Source organism: Borostomias antarcticus, assembly GCF_949987555.1.
Source record: "Borostomias antarcticus genome assembly, chromosome: 14".
Lineage (NCBI taxonomy): Eukaryota > Metazoa > Chordata > Actinopteri > Stomiiformes > Stomiidae > Borostomias > Borostomias antarcticus.
In genome coordinates this window covers 10466004-10480963 of record NC_140247.1, presented here as the reverse complement: position 1 = coordinate 10480963, position 14960 = coordinate 10466004, and the positions used below count along the sequence as shown (strand labels likewise).

The following is a 14960-nucleotide window of genomic DNA, read 5'->3' as shown; positions in this document are numbered from 1 at the left end:
ATTCAAATAGTAAAGCAAAACTGCTAAACCGGGTAGTAATTGAACTAAAACTAGGGGCAGTGAAACACATTAACATTTTCCCATTTTAACACTTAACTTTCCCTTAAAATCAACCCCCCCTCCCCTTCCCTGTCTAAACGCACCCTAAACACCATCAAAAGAAAACGAGACAACGTTCATAAAAAAAAAAAAGACCAACATCACCCCCCATGACACATCCTCCCAAAACGATGCAGTTCAAAAGTAGATAACCCCAAATCAAAGAAGCCCACTCCCCCCACCCCTCAACCCGTCCACTGCACCCCACAAACCCCCGTCTGCATATCCCCCCCAAACTCATCTCGACGCCGATAGTGTTGGACTTTCCATGATCTGTTGGGAGAGTTTATCAAATGACATAAACGGCTCAAAGTGCTAATTGGATTCTTTTTAAAGAAAAAGGAGAGTTTCAGGAGAGGGAGAGAGAGGCGAGATGAGGGAAGGCCATTCCACTACTGTCCAACAGCAACCTCTATTGGTCGAGGAGAAGCCCTAGCAACACTTGTCGTCCCAAAACTAACAGGGACAATTACCCCCAAACTCACCATCCTCTCTCCCGCTGAGTCACCTGGCAGATGCCCAGTGATTATATCTGTTATTATACATATATATATAATATATTCTTATAAATATATATGGCCCTTATTGAAGAAAACATGAGTTTCACATTGACAAGAAAGTACCATAATCTCTCTCTAGCTAAGTGGAAAATGTTCTCAGTGTGACCTGGCAGCAGCCTCTTAGTATAGTTGCACTCATTCACCAAGGAATAAAACATAAAAAAACAACAAAGCATCATCTTTGTAGTTGCAAACTGACTCCTCCCAAATTAGCTCTCAATGCACCACATCAGATTTTCCTTGTTCACTTTTTCCTGAGTAATACTTTTATCCTTGTAACAGACAATATTCTTCTCTATTTTTTTTATTTATTTTTTGCTATTTCAGTTCTGGGCTATTCCCTGCCATTTCCATTATCTTACAGTTGTAAAGTTGATTGCTAAAACACTTAAGCTCATGGGAAAAAAAACAACAAGTCCTTTGCTACTTTACTTTCATGACACCAACTGAAAATGAATAAAGACTTGATACATATCTTGCGTGAAAAGAAGGATATGTAATACAGTTGCATTGTGGGAGGCCTCGGGCCTAGCCCAGGGACAGGGCTGGGGCAGGCAAACTAAGCGCAGTGTAATAATTAAACAAAACATCACTTATAAAATAATGAAATAAAATAAAATAATAATATTAATAATAATAATAAAATAGGAGCGCTAAAAAAAAAATAAGCGGAAAAAACATGTATTTTCATCAACAGAACGTTCTCCCCCCTACCAGGCCCTCATCTGTAGCTTTGGCTTGTTGGGGTTTTGGAACCTGTACTGACTGGCTCATTGACGTCGGCTAGCAAACTAGAATACCCTGAGAATTCGGAGACAGGCGTCCTTATCCTATGGTGGTCCACCTCCCCGTTAGAGTCACTGCCGTAAGACAAGGCGCCACGGCCGGCAGACTTGAACTGGGCGCCGAAGGCCTGGGCGAAGTTCTCGATCTGGTAGGAGGACTTGGAGGGGTCCAGGGAGGCCAGCTCCTGGGAAGGGGCCAGCGGGTAGACCACCGCGCCGTTTTTGGCCGACTGCTCCTTCTGGCCGCCGCCGCCCAGGTCCGACGGGCTGATCTGGTAGGAGGAGGGCGGGGAGGAGGAGGAGTGGTGCTGTTTCTCGATCTGGTCGGTCAGCTCCTGAGAGGGGGTGAGCTGCTGGTGCTCCAGGCTGCTCAGGTGGAAGCTGTGCTGGGGAGAGGTGCCGGACAGCAGTGCGAAGTGGGACTTTGGCACGGAGGAGGGCAGCGAGGAGGGGGAGCCCGACTGGCTGTAGCCACACTCCAGGGGGGACGTAGTGTAGACGTTCTTGTCGGAGTAGAGGGGGTTGTGGGTACTGGTGACGAAGGGGCCGGTGGCGGGTGGGCTGGGCCCCAGGGGGAACCCGGCGGTCTGGCTGGTACGCTCCAAGGCTTGTAGGAGGAAGCGCGAGTACTCGTGCATGATGACCGTCTTGTCGCCGGACGGGCTCGGGGAGTCAGCGTCGGCGCCCAGGTCGGGCCCGTCGGCCGAGGGCGGGTGCAGCTCCACGTGCTGGTCGCCGAGGTCGAAGTGCACGTCGTGGTGGGAGCCGTCCGGCTTGTGGGTGTAGTGCTCCAGCAGGCTCTGGAGCACCTCGTCCGGGATGCCCGACTTGTCGTGCTTGTCCACGCCCATGGGGGACGAGTCCAGCAGGCTCAGGGGCGTCTCGCTGTCCATGGCGCCCGTCACCACCCCCTGGATGACCGACTGCTGGGAGGACAGGTGGCCCACGGCGACGTCGTAGTCGTTGCCGCCGCCGCCGGCCACCCCCGACGACGCGGCGTTGTTGGCGGCGTGCAGGTACCGCCTCTTCTTCAGGAACTGCATGGCGTCGTCATAGTTACTACTGGTGGGCCCCGCCTTGGGCCCGGGGGTTTGCAGAAGGCCAAGGCCGTCCAAACCTCCGCCTGAGTCCTGATCCATGGAGCCCTGCTTGGCCTGCCCCAGCGCGCCCTTGTCCAGACCCTTGCGGTTGGCCTTCTTAAAGGCCATCTTTGGGGCTCGGCCCTGGTGCCCCTGATGCATGCTGGGCCCCGGCTGAGCGGAGGAGGACGACGACGACACGGTGTGATTCTCCACAGAGTAGTCGTGGAGGGCGTATCCCCCGGACGAAGCCCCGTGGACGTGCGACGCCCCCATTTCGGCCGCCGCCGCCCCTTTCTTCCTCTTGCGCTCCCCGCCCTCCCCGGAGTTTTTGGAGCGGCCCCTCTTGCGGCCCGAGGCCCCAGCGTTTCCCTGAGTGATTCCGTAGCTGCCGTGGGCCATGTCTGCGCAGCCGAGGTCCAGCATCCCGGGGTCCAGACCCTTCTTTATGGCTTCTCCACAGGTTCGCTTGTGCTTGAGCAGTCGGTCTGTCCTGGAAAAATACTGCAAGGGCACAGAGACAGTTCGCTCATGGAAGCGTGGTACAATTTGATCGGGTATCTTTTAATTGACCGATTTTCATTTTGAACCGTTTCAAACCGACACAAATACGGAATGGAATCACTGAGAAATATCACCAGTGTGATTCATTCACATGCCATGCTTGTAAGTAGAGTCTTTATGGGCAGCGTGTAAAGCTAACCTGTTGGCAGGTCTCACATCTGTATGGCTTTTCTCCGCTGTGGGTCCTCTTGTGCCTCTCCATGTGATACTTCTGAATGAAACGCATGTTGCACTGGTCACAGCAAAATGGCTTCTCTCCTGCCATGGGAAATGGAAAGCATGTCAATGGCATGTCTTCAGGAGCACTGAACGTTCAGGCCTCTCACAGGTAATGTGTGCCTTGTTTAGTAACACTTGTTTTAATAAATAAATAAATAAATAAATAAATAAATAAAAATAAAATAAAATAAATAAATGTAGTAACAATATTAATGTTTCACGCACCGCTGTGGATCTTCTCATGCCGCTGGAGAAGGTACTTCTGAATGAAACTCATGTTGCACTGGCTGCACCTGTAGGGCCTCTCACCTGAGACACAGACACGGGGTTGCGGCCACCTGACATTCAATCCTCTGATTTTTGCACAAAGCCCACTGTACACAATGCACAAAGCCCACTGTACCGTTCACGCTGATGATGAGTCAATATATAGACAAAAATCGCTTCTTTTTTTTTTTTTTAAACACACAAACAGGGTTTGCACCTTTTTCTACAGATCATTTTCCAGGACATTTACAGTGATGATCTAGCTGGTATGAGACACAGGGATCGAGCCATATACTAATATATTCTAACTGGGGGTCCTCTTTCCCCTAGCCAGTCCCTGAACTAGGGGTCCTCTTTTCCCCTAGCCAGTCCCTGAATTCGGGGTCCTCTTTCCCCTAGCCAGTCCCTGAACTAGGGGTCCTCTTTCCCCTAGCCAGTCCCTGAACTAGGGGTCCTCTTTCCCCTAGCCAGTCCCTGAATTTGGGGTCCTCTTTCACCTAGCCAGTCCCTGAACTTGGGATCTTCTTTTAACTCGTTCTTGAACTTGCACTGTCATCCTGACATTCTGTCTCGTTCCTGTAATTACAGGACAAGCGTTGAAGAAACATTTCAGTGTACAGGCATAACCTTTAGATGTTTGAATGTCACTACCATCTGCTCGTATTGTCATTAAAAAATGCTTTATTTTAATGCTCTTTTTAAATTGTTAGTATACATGTATTTTTCAGTATTCCGTCATTGTATTTTATTTTGTTTCTTTTGGAAAGCCCTTTGAGCTCTATGCTTGGCAATTGCTATGTACAAAAAAGTATTATAATAAATGTATAACTTTTTCTTGTGAATTATATTAACTATTGCTGCCAGAAAACCAATAACTGAATAGCCAGAGTGACCACCAATAACACAAATAGTAGCCTTTAATTTTGTCTATTGACAAAGGCAAAGAGACTCAACTTCTTTGTAGACTGAACATTACATATTTTGGGCTGCATTAACACAGCGGGTCTTGATGCCCAGATCTGATTTTTTGCCCATATCCGATTTTTTGGACCGCCTGCTTACACATATACTTTTAAAAGTGACCCATATCAGATCCCTGTACATACAACCCGCATGCGCAGACAAGGGTTTGGTTACCTTGGTTACCTAACAACCAGCCGGCTCTTTAAACGCAATGGACGCAAACGAGACCGAGATTCTCATCCATATCTTTTTAAGCGGGACAGTTGTGACAGGTGTTGATGGATGTGGCTGCGTTGTGCGCGGGAAAGTAACGTTATACGCCATTAAAATGAGAAAAGGTAGGCCTACTGTTAGCTAGTATTTCATCTGTTTGACTCACATGCAGTTGGGTTCTCATTCATCGTTTTGACCCTGGCTTCCCATCCATTATTACCCAACTCTCTCTACAATACCCAACACACATTTGAAACCATTGCTCCTAGAGTTGAATCACAAACCTTTGCACGCAAAACAATCCAGCAAGCACGTCAACTTTAGCAACTGAACCAATGCTAACCAATCTAACATTATTCAACCGTTTTAAAACAAGTTGGGAAGAAAGCAACATTAATATCCAATTATCCTGATACAAACTACCAATGAACTGCAGTAACAGTATTCAACATTCCAAAATGTTAAACATGAAAGTGACAAGAACTACATGTGAACACTTTACACCGTGTCCTAACTGCTTGCGACGCGAGCAACAGAACGCGACATCACATGCTTGCTGTCCTAACTGAATCCGTTAAATTTCCTGTTCTGTTACGTCATTTGTCTAAATGAAGACAGTTAAAGAACGAACGCCTGTCAACGCGAGCGACAGGAGGAAAATAGGAACAGGGCGAGCGTCAAAAGGGCAGTTAAAACGTCGCGCCGCTTCGCGCTGCGTGGCTCGCGTCCAGTTAGGACATAACAATAGCAAACAAAGCAATGGAACGCATTTTGTTGCCGACGCTCGCTCGCGTCGCGTGTAGTTAGGACACGGTGTTAGGGAGAGCCAGAGCCTTATGAGAGACAGCAGGAGGGATGGGGGGTACCTGTGTGTATGAGGACGTGTCTGCGCAGGTGGTAGGAGCTCCTGAAGGAGGCGCTGCAGTGTTCGCAGATGTGTGGCTTGGTGCCGGGTGACAGACTGTCTCCATCTGCGTCCAGCATCATCGATTGCTGCGGGACACGAGGAGAGAGAGGCCGGGTCAGGTTCACTTATCCTGTCCCCGACTCTGAGGTGACTGCGCCAACTCAAATGACTTTGAATCCTACACAGACGGCCGAGAAAAGGCTCAAATAAACACCACTCGGATGGAAAAGAGGAGGGAACGTTAAGGGGCGGCTGTAGCTCAGTTGGTAGAACGGGTCATTCAGTGATCGGAGGGTCAGTGGTTCGAATCCCAGCTCCGACTGTCCACATGTCGAAGTGTCCTTGAGCAAGACACCTAACCCCCAATTGCTCCCAATGAGCAGGTTAGCACCTTGCATGGCAGCTACCGCCATTGGTGTGTGAATGTGTGTGAATGGGTGAATGAGAGGCCATTGTAAAGCGCTTTGAGTGCCGCTAAGGTGGAAAAGCGCTATATAAGTGCAGTCCATTTACCATTTAAGAGAAGAGTCACGCCTGGGTTTCATATTCAAGACGGCAGCTTTTCATAGAAGACGGAACAACAACAAAAAAGTACAGACTAATGCTGTGCTTGTTTGAATTGAGCGGTTAAAACTAGTCTATATCTAGATCTCCCCGATTCCTGGAGAGCGACCCATGGGGAGGCTTTTCGTTTCAACCCTAACCTAGCACGGCCAGGTACTGGATCAAAAGCCGTGTACACACAGTAGCTCTCCAGGATTGGAGTTGGAGACCCTCGGGCCTGATTCACACGCTACGCAAGCTACGCTGATGCGGGCTCTACGCGAGCGCTTGCGTAGAATTACGATTTTATCCATGACACACGCGAGGACACGTCAACGTCACCTCTCTTAGCGTGACGTGGCTCGTGCTAGCGTAGCTTGCGTAGAGTATGAACGGGCCCTTGGTCTACACGATTGTGAACGGTGTTTAAAAAAGATGACGACGCAGATGATTGTGAACGGTGTTTAAAAGGGATGAAGACGAGCGCGCACCTTTGCCTCCCCTCGTTTCCTTCGGGGCTTCCCCTCCATCCCGTCACCGTTTGACCTTCGACCTCTCCTCCCTGTGGACTCTTTTCCTGACCGACTCGGCAGCTGTGAAGATGACAAAAGGAGAGGGAACGTGAGACGGAAAAACTTCTTGAGAGGAAGTTAAAGGTTTTGAAACATTCAGGAGCATGCCCTTGCTCCCATAAGCAAAAACAATTATCTAGTCAAAGCTCATTTTGGAATTAGAAAGAGCATGAGGTGGCACCAGGAGGTGGAGTAATTAACCTCAAATTCATGGCCCACTTCATCTTTCGCAAAGCTGCAATTCATTATCAGCCCGATTTTTCTGGCATCTTCAGAGTGTTTTTGTGTGTGTACTCATCAGTATGAGAATCCCTCTTCAAAGGATTTGCATTAATTTGGTATGGGGAGGGGGGATATCAGCTGCTCTTCAACACAGCCCCCACCATTTGAATATCAATGAAACTTTATTAGTCAAAATCAGTATCCACGACACCATATGGACACAAACCCAGTGTACTTTATTACTCAAATCGGCATCTCCACAACACCATATGGACAGACCTTGAGTGTGGGTGCACGAGTGAAATGGTACAAAGCTAGCCAAAACAAATCTAGACTCATTTCCTCTACCCGATGAGCACAGGCCCAGTGGTCTCAAAATGGCTGAACTATTATATGTATGAACGCTCATATGCATGCCATTATCCTGAGAACAGTAACATTTTGGATGCGCGCCAAATCAATGAGTCATTTTCTTCAAATCCACTAGCTCGGCTAAAATAAGCTTTTTCTAAATGTGTATGCCCGCATAGATGTTCGTTTGTAAAGAGGTTTTGTCTCTGTAGCAGATACTGATCGTATAAAGGCCTCCCTCCTCCAAGTTGTCCTTGAATAAACCATTAAAATATTGTTACAGGAAAATTACCCTTGAGTACTAATTAGCTTGCCAAGTGCCTGGTGATCACTTCCTGATCACAATCCTGGCTTGTGACAAACAAAAGGTGTGTGTGTGTGTGTGTGTGTGTGTGTGTGTGTGTGTGTGTGTGTGTGTGTGAACCATCGGCAGACAATTGAAGAGCAAGCTCAAACAAGACGGCAGTGCCCTTGCCAAGACGGTTCCATTCAAGCTGACTGAGGCCAGATGAGATCATTCTGGGGAGGGAGTGATTTATATTTTGCATATCAAGCCATCAGGAGATTTATGCCGCCATTACCAGACATACTCAAGCTCCGCCTCCTCACCCCTCCATTAGATCCTATTCTCCATCCTTCGTTTGACAAACCAAAAGCAGGAGTGGACTTATAGAGATATGTGCACACAGCATTTGCCTTAAGACTTGCAGTGAATCGAACAATTACCCTGCTAACATACTGACATTTAGTACACACAGGTATAACCGAGTCCAAAATATACATTTCTTTAAAAATATAGGTCAGGTAAACAAATTCCCCATCTACTCCAGACACACACACACACACACATGCACACACACACGCACACACACACACACGTGCACACACACACACACACACACACCACACACACCCCCACCCACCCACCCCCTGGCCGAAGGTCTTACGTTGCCCAGGCTGAGGTCATGCACCAGCAGGCTCTGGTGGTTGCCCAGCGACAGCTCCAGCAGCTCGGTGCTCTTCCCGGGGCCGCCGGGGTACAGCGGCAGGCGGTAGTCATGCTCCGTCAGCTTCTCCTGCTTGATGCCCATGGCGTGGACGTAGTCCCCCACGACGCCGCCGACGCCGCACCCCAGGGCGCCCCCCATGCCGCCGCCCATCCCACAGTCAGGCGAGTCCCTCTCCTTCTTCAGGATCACCTCCTGGGGGGGCAGGTCCTGCATCACGGTGTGGGCGGCCAGCCGCGTGAAGCTGGTCACGGGGGGCAGGTACATGATCATGCCCGGGGCGAAGTTGGCGTCCATCACCCCGTTGGAGCGCAGGAAGTCATTGCCTAGTTTGTCTTGAATGATGCTCATGTTGAGGTCGCGCAGGGGGGGCGAACTACAGGGAGCCAACGGGAGTCGTCCTGGAGGGGTGGAGGGTTGTGCAGTGAGGATGACAAACTTTGAAAAATGACTACTCTGTTATGCAAACCGCTCAATAATCAGTCTGGTGGTCTCAGACCCTCAACATCTGTTGATATGGATTAAAAATTAGGATTTGTGGGTCAACAACATCTGCCGATATATCTTAGATGAACTATCTTTTAAATGAAGACAGAAAAATATTGCCTTCAGCCAGCCTACACAACATGCTGCCACTCTCATTACAAGATAAATATAGATTTGAAACCTTGGCACCAGATATCCCACGAGCAGAGAGGATTGAACCTGCATGTTAATCTGTTTGATGGGCCTACTAGGCCCAATCATCCTATTTGCATGGACTTATCTGTCAACGAGAGTCTACATAGCTTGATACCAGTGTTATTTTCCATAGTCAGACGCCATCGAAGGATATCCATCAGTCACAGAGATGTGCGATAACTTAAAATGCGCACACCCTACAATGTGAACTTTGTAAATAAAATAAAAGAGACTTGGTTATCGCAAATAAGACCCATTTCATTTGTGCTGAGAATTAGCACCTAAAGGAGGCTCCAGGCCACGTAATGCTAGTGACAATGGCTGGCAGGATATTTGATCATGTTATCCTCCCATGACCTTAACCGTGGGGGGAAAGACAAACGTGACTCAAGACAGCAGCAATGCATCTCAATAGTCAATTTGAATGGTTGGATTGGGAGTTACATTAAATGCCATATTTCATTGGAAATAAACGCAAGGTCAAATGTAACATTTACAGGATAATTAGCCAGATATCTTTAGATGGCTGTAGCCAACTAGCAACTCATTTTATTTCATATTATTGATCCACAAGACTGAATATCCTCAGCTCTGTCTAAAAACAACTTTACTGTATGTCCAACGACAACTTCATTGTCTGCAATGCAGACAACCATTTGCCCTAGCTAACATTACGTAGCTTGCTGGCTAGCTAAGCTGGCTAACTAGCTAGCTGGATAGCTGCTAGCAAACGTTAGATAGTAATGCCTACTTGCTTGCACTCCATGCATTGCTAGCTGCGTTGCCGCACTGATTAAAACTTTCCTAAATAGATACACGAGTTGCAATAGTAACGCTCGAGATATCGCCAGCTATCCATCGCGTCACTGAATGCAATCAGATTGAGAAAGACAGCGAGCTATGAGAAGCTAACGTAGCTACCAAGCAATTAGCCATTTGGCTAACCAGTATGCCGGGGCCCTTTGTGATGCAGGATCATGCAATTATTAATACGGCCATTGCCATAACAGAATACTCAACAGAATAAAGTAGTTGGCAAGGGTGTATCTTATAACTTTACATTCCACCAGCACGTGAGGATTGAGAGTCCACGTCGTTGACACTAAATTCGCTTCCATGTTAAGGAATTCTGAATAATAAAGAATATTTTATTGAGTGCGACGAGTTGGCTTGTGCGCGCGAGCGTTCTCAGGCAAAACTGTCTGCAACATTCGATAGCAAAGATGATTGCATACAAAACCTAATACACGCCAAGAAATCACTTAAAACGTATACAGGCTAGGTTAAATACGGTAGCGGGCAGGCAATTAGGTGAAGGACTGATGGTGCGACACAAGCGGCAACGTTAACCCCATATAACAAATGGCCCATGCAACTAGAGCGAACAATTGATGCTCAGCTCCAGCAATGCTGTGTGGCTGGCGAATGCTAAGTAATGTTAATGCGCTGGGCTTTGTTGTCTGTCCCACAAGCATGCTTGAGGTTATTGCGTTCAAGTTCGTCCAAACATATTTTTTCCAGTTCTCTTACCAGTGCATGACCCCAAATATCTGTTTCGAATTGTTTAATTCACCTTCGGTCGTCCGTTTCAATTTTTACAGCCCAAACATTGTTCTCCCGCAGCTGCTGTATTCTTCCATCTTGTCTCAGCGCGGGGAATTATGGGTTTAGCTTGCGGACGGGTCCTGCGAAGAGTCACAGACGGATGCAGGACCAGGGGAGCAATGGCGAGGAATAAACCGCAGTGCAGGACTGTCTCGTATTTACAGTATTATCTGTATTTATCTTGTATTGCCAAAAATAATAGTTAATAGAAAATATTCTAATTTTGAATATTTTGAATATCATCTGATCTCTTCTGTGTCTGTCTTTCATTAAAAGAGCCATATGTCAAAGTAATTTTTTTTAATTATTTTTTTTAAGTAAATATGGAAGATATGTAGTGAATATGGAAGCATACAGTGCCGGTGTGTGAGTAGACTTAGTTCTAGTATTATTCCACTGCACTATGCACTAGTGCCCCCCTGTTAAAACCACTCTCCTCTCCCCTTCCACATGGTGTACAAGTCTTAAAATTGAGAGTGTCCCTCTGGGTCCCAATTACTGAAGAAATAGGACACTGTATGTCTTAAAAGTGTAAGAGGATATAGCTCTGGTTTTCAATGCTGTTGGATATTGCGACATATTTAGCACAAAATAAATCAATTACCAGAAATAGCTACACACTAATTAGTTACTCTGCTCTCCTGTGATGAAAGCAACATTTAAAACAACTGTGATTGCCAAAATGAGAGAATTAGAGATCAAGTATAACCGACATCAAACTGGCAAAACAGTCTCTCAGAATTAGCTCAGAACTCCCTACTATCTGCTAGAATGAATGCCATTGTGTAGCCTACACATCCAACTGAATCGCCTTTTATTTAGGCTCACCCACGCTTCTTATTGCCTGTACTAACGACCCAATTAATTCAGAGAACAGAGCATAATTGAAATAGAGATCGTGTAGAGTTAATGTAGAGAGGGTCAGTGGATTGGTTTTTAATGCCCCTCCCTACCTTTATATCCCTGATTACAACCCACATTGCAGACAGCTGAATCTTTGAAATCACTCTCATCTCAAGAGTGTTCAAATATGCATTAGGATAATAGATTCAGCAGTGTGACTCTGCTCGCTTGGGGTGGAGGCTATTTGCACTTATGCCATAGATCTGTGAGAAATCAGAGTGTTTGGGTGTTCGGTTATGGACATATTAAAGATGTGCCTCTTTATTTATTTTTTATGCCCAACAATTGAAGATATCCAGGGGCCTGAGGTTTATTGAGGACATTTGGTAAAATCACTGTGCATTTTACAAAACCTTGAGAGGATTACACTGAGACATTATTATATATATATATGTGTGTGTGTGTGTGTGTGCGTGTGCATATACGTGTGTGTGTGTGTGTGTGTGTGTGTGGTGTGTGTGTGTGTGTCTGTGTGTGTATATATAGGCCTATATATATATGTGTGTGTATATATATATATACACACACACACACACACACACACACACACACACACACACACGCTCGCACAATGTCATTTCAAGACTAGCCAAAGTTCATCTTCCCATCATTCTCTAAGTGGCTGGAAGCTCTAGATGGGACATTTAGGCGTCATGACTCAGCCCCTGGTAAACCTATCTGCTCTCAGTACAGAGGGGCTCTAGATGAGAACATGTCTGTACCTGCAAGCCCGAGTCCGACTGAGAAGCAGGAAAAACAATCTCACATCATTACCTCGTCTGGTATCAACTTGCCAGTTCATGTGAACGTTCATAGATGGTTATCAATTCTCTTTCTTCATCAATAATTCAGAGCGCATAGCAATGCTTTCCCAACCCCCCCCCCCCCCCTTTTCTCTCTCGCTCGCTCGCTCTCCTAACCCCAAATCCAGAAGGAGGATTCTCAACAAACTGAATGTGTGAATATCCCATTACATTCTTGTCTGTTAGTGGAAGCCATGCAGGAATAGAAGGGTGAGTGAGACCAGCCAAAAGTAAGAGGCTGAGCCCCGGTTGTAGAGTCGGCACCTTATTGAGGTTATTCCCTGCAACATAGCAACAGAGGTTTGAACAGGGAGAGCATTTACTCTGAAAACTTTATAAAGCAAGACATTTTGTCTAATTCATCTATAAATCATAAAAATCGAATAGCACGCCATAAAGAATGACAGAATAGACTATACGTAATCAGCTACAATACCATCAATGAGAATACTGTGCCTTTCTTGCACTTGTATTGCCTCGTTTGGGAGGCCCTATCTATCTATCTATCTATCTATCTATCTATCTATCTATCTATCTATCTATCTATCTATCTATCTATCTATCTATCTATCTATCTATCTATCTATCAAAATGACAATTGCTAGACTAATTGCTGTTCTTCCTTTAAAACAAACATGTTTTACAGGAATAGTGATGGGATATCAATACAGTAATCCCAAATTCTTCCTCTGAGTAGATTATGACTTCTTTTAATATTGCTGCTCTGCATCTTACAGGAATAGTGATGGGACATCAACACAGTAATCCCAAATTCTTCCTCTGAGTGTTTTCACATTGTGTTACACTTCATTGGGTGTAGAGGCTGTACTGAATCTTGTCTCTGTGCCTGTAGACAGGAAAGCTTGGCTGGCAGCCCAGTGGTCTGTCTTCTGTTCTCTGGCAGACTCATATTCTGTCTGCTGTCTGGACACTGACCCTGGACTGGTATCCCTGTGTGGGGATGGTAGTCTTGGGCTTCCACTGGTCCAGTGGATTTTCTCTTTGAAGGAGGAGAGAAGGATTTTATGAAAATGAGAAAACCATAATATAGACATTGGCTTAGACAAATGTCTTCTCAGGCTTAGATAATAACACTTTTTTTTGTTTAATCACCAGATGTGTCATGTTCAAAATCACATGGCAGCTCCTGGTGAGAGTTATTTGAAAACAGCTGTGCTTTATCACACAAAACAAATACAGTAGGCTACATGGAAAAAGTCACAACCAGGCGACGAAGTAAGCGGTGCTCTGCAATCTCTACTGCCGTCTGCTGATGTGCAACGGTACGGTGTAAATCTCATGCTACAAATGGACACATGGACACACACATGCGGACGGACAGACACACATGTCACTCATACTGTAGAAGTGTCTGCACCACTTAAAAACATACACACATTGTGGTGACCTAGCAAGTTTTCTTCTTGACTTCTGATGGATGATTATAAGAAGTATATAAAAGGCCAATCAGAGCAAAAGAAAAAGATGAGCCTACAGGCTGAAGGGTTATTATTTATTCATTTGATATCTCCGTCACAATTTTGATAGGTAGAGGAAATGAAAATGAGACCAGTTTCACAATGCCATTTCAGGAACAAACTGTAATCTAAATACTATACTGTAGGTTCAAAGGGAGATCTCCTTGAAATATGAACTGAAACATGCAACATGCTGAATTCGGGTATAAATCTGCAACAGTCATTCCCTTGGGTCAACATGGAGGTAGAGACGCTACAGTGATTTATACGTGAGTTGATGGAGTGTAAAACCTCCGGGACCCATCCTCAATTCATTTACTCACTGTCTGGCTATAGATTACTGGTATATACCGTCCTCCTCCGATGTGGCCGATAGAAATTATATGACTGTGTGGGGACCTTCATGGCAGCAGGGGACGACTGTATTATTGCTGCAGATAATGCATTTGTTCCTGCTGCTCTGTTGAATCTAGATTAATCAACCCCAACTCGGGCCTGTCCAGAGTCATATCATAATACAGGCCTCTGAATGGGAGTGTCCTGTTGGAGTGTATTCGCTGCAATCACAAGTTAAAGCGACAAATAAAACCTTTGATGCCATTTTGATTGACCTATCAATCTATCAAATCCAGAAGGAGGATTCTCAACAAACTGAATGTGTGAGTATCCCATTACATTCTTGTCTGTTAGTGGAAGCCATGCAGGAATAGAAGGGTGAGTGAGACCAGCCAAAAGTAAGAGGCTGAGCCCCGGTTGCAGAGTCGGCCCCTTATTGAGGTTATTCCCTGCAACATAGCAACAGAGGTTTGAACTGGGAGAGCATTTACTCTGAAAACTTTATAAAGCAAGACATTTTGTCTAATTCATCTATAAATCATAAAAATCGAATAGCACGCCATAAAGAATGACAGAATAGACTATACGTATCAATGAGAATACTGTGCCTTTTTTGCGCTTGTATTGCCTCGTTTGGGAGGCCCTATCTATCTATCTATCTATCTATCTATCTATCTATCTATCTATCTATCTATCTATCTATCTATCTATCTATCTATCTATCTATCAAAATGATAATTGCAAGACTATGACTACGTCTAATGTTGCTGTTCTTCCTTTAAAACAAACATGTTTTACATTAA

At 45.7% G+C, this 14960-nt stretch overlaps 1 protein-coding gene across 1 annotated transcript; it reads right to left on the bottom strand.

Moving 5' to 3' along the window:
* Positions 1-1204: 1204 nt before the first annotated feature.
* znf281a (zinc finger protein 281a) lies at positions 1205-10682 on the bottom strand. Its single transcript, XM_084449224.1, has 7 exons — positions 10563-10682; positions 8292-8752; positions 6691-6792; positions 5616-5742; positions 3532-3615; positions 3227-3345; positions 1205-3027 (listed from the first exon to the last, which is right to left on the bottom strand). The coding sequence occupies exons 2-7, from the start codon at positions 8700-8702 to the stop codon at positions 1381-1383; spliced, it is 2490 nt and encodes an 829-aa protein (XP_084305350.1). The 5' UTR covers positions 8703-8752; positions 10563-10682; the 3' UTR covers positions 1205-1380.
* Between the last annotated feature and the right edge of the window lie 4278 nt (positions 10683-14960).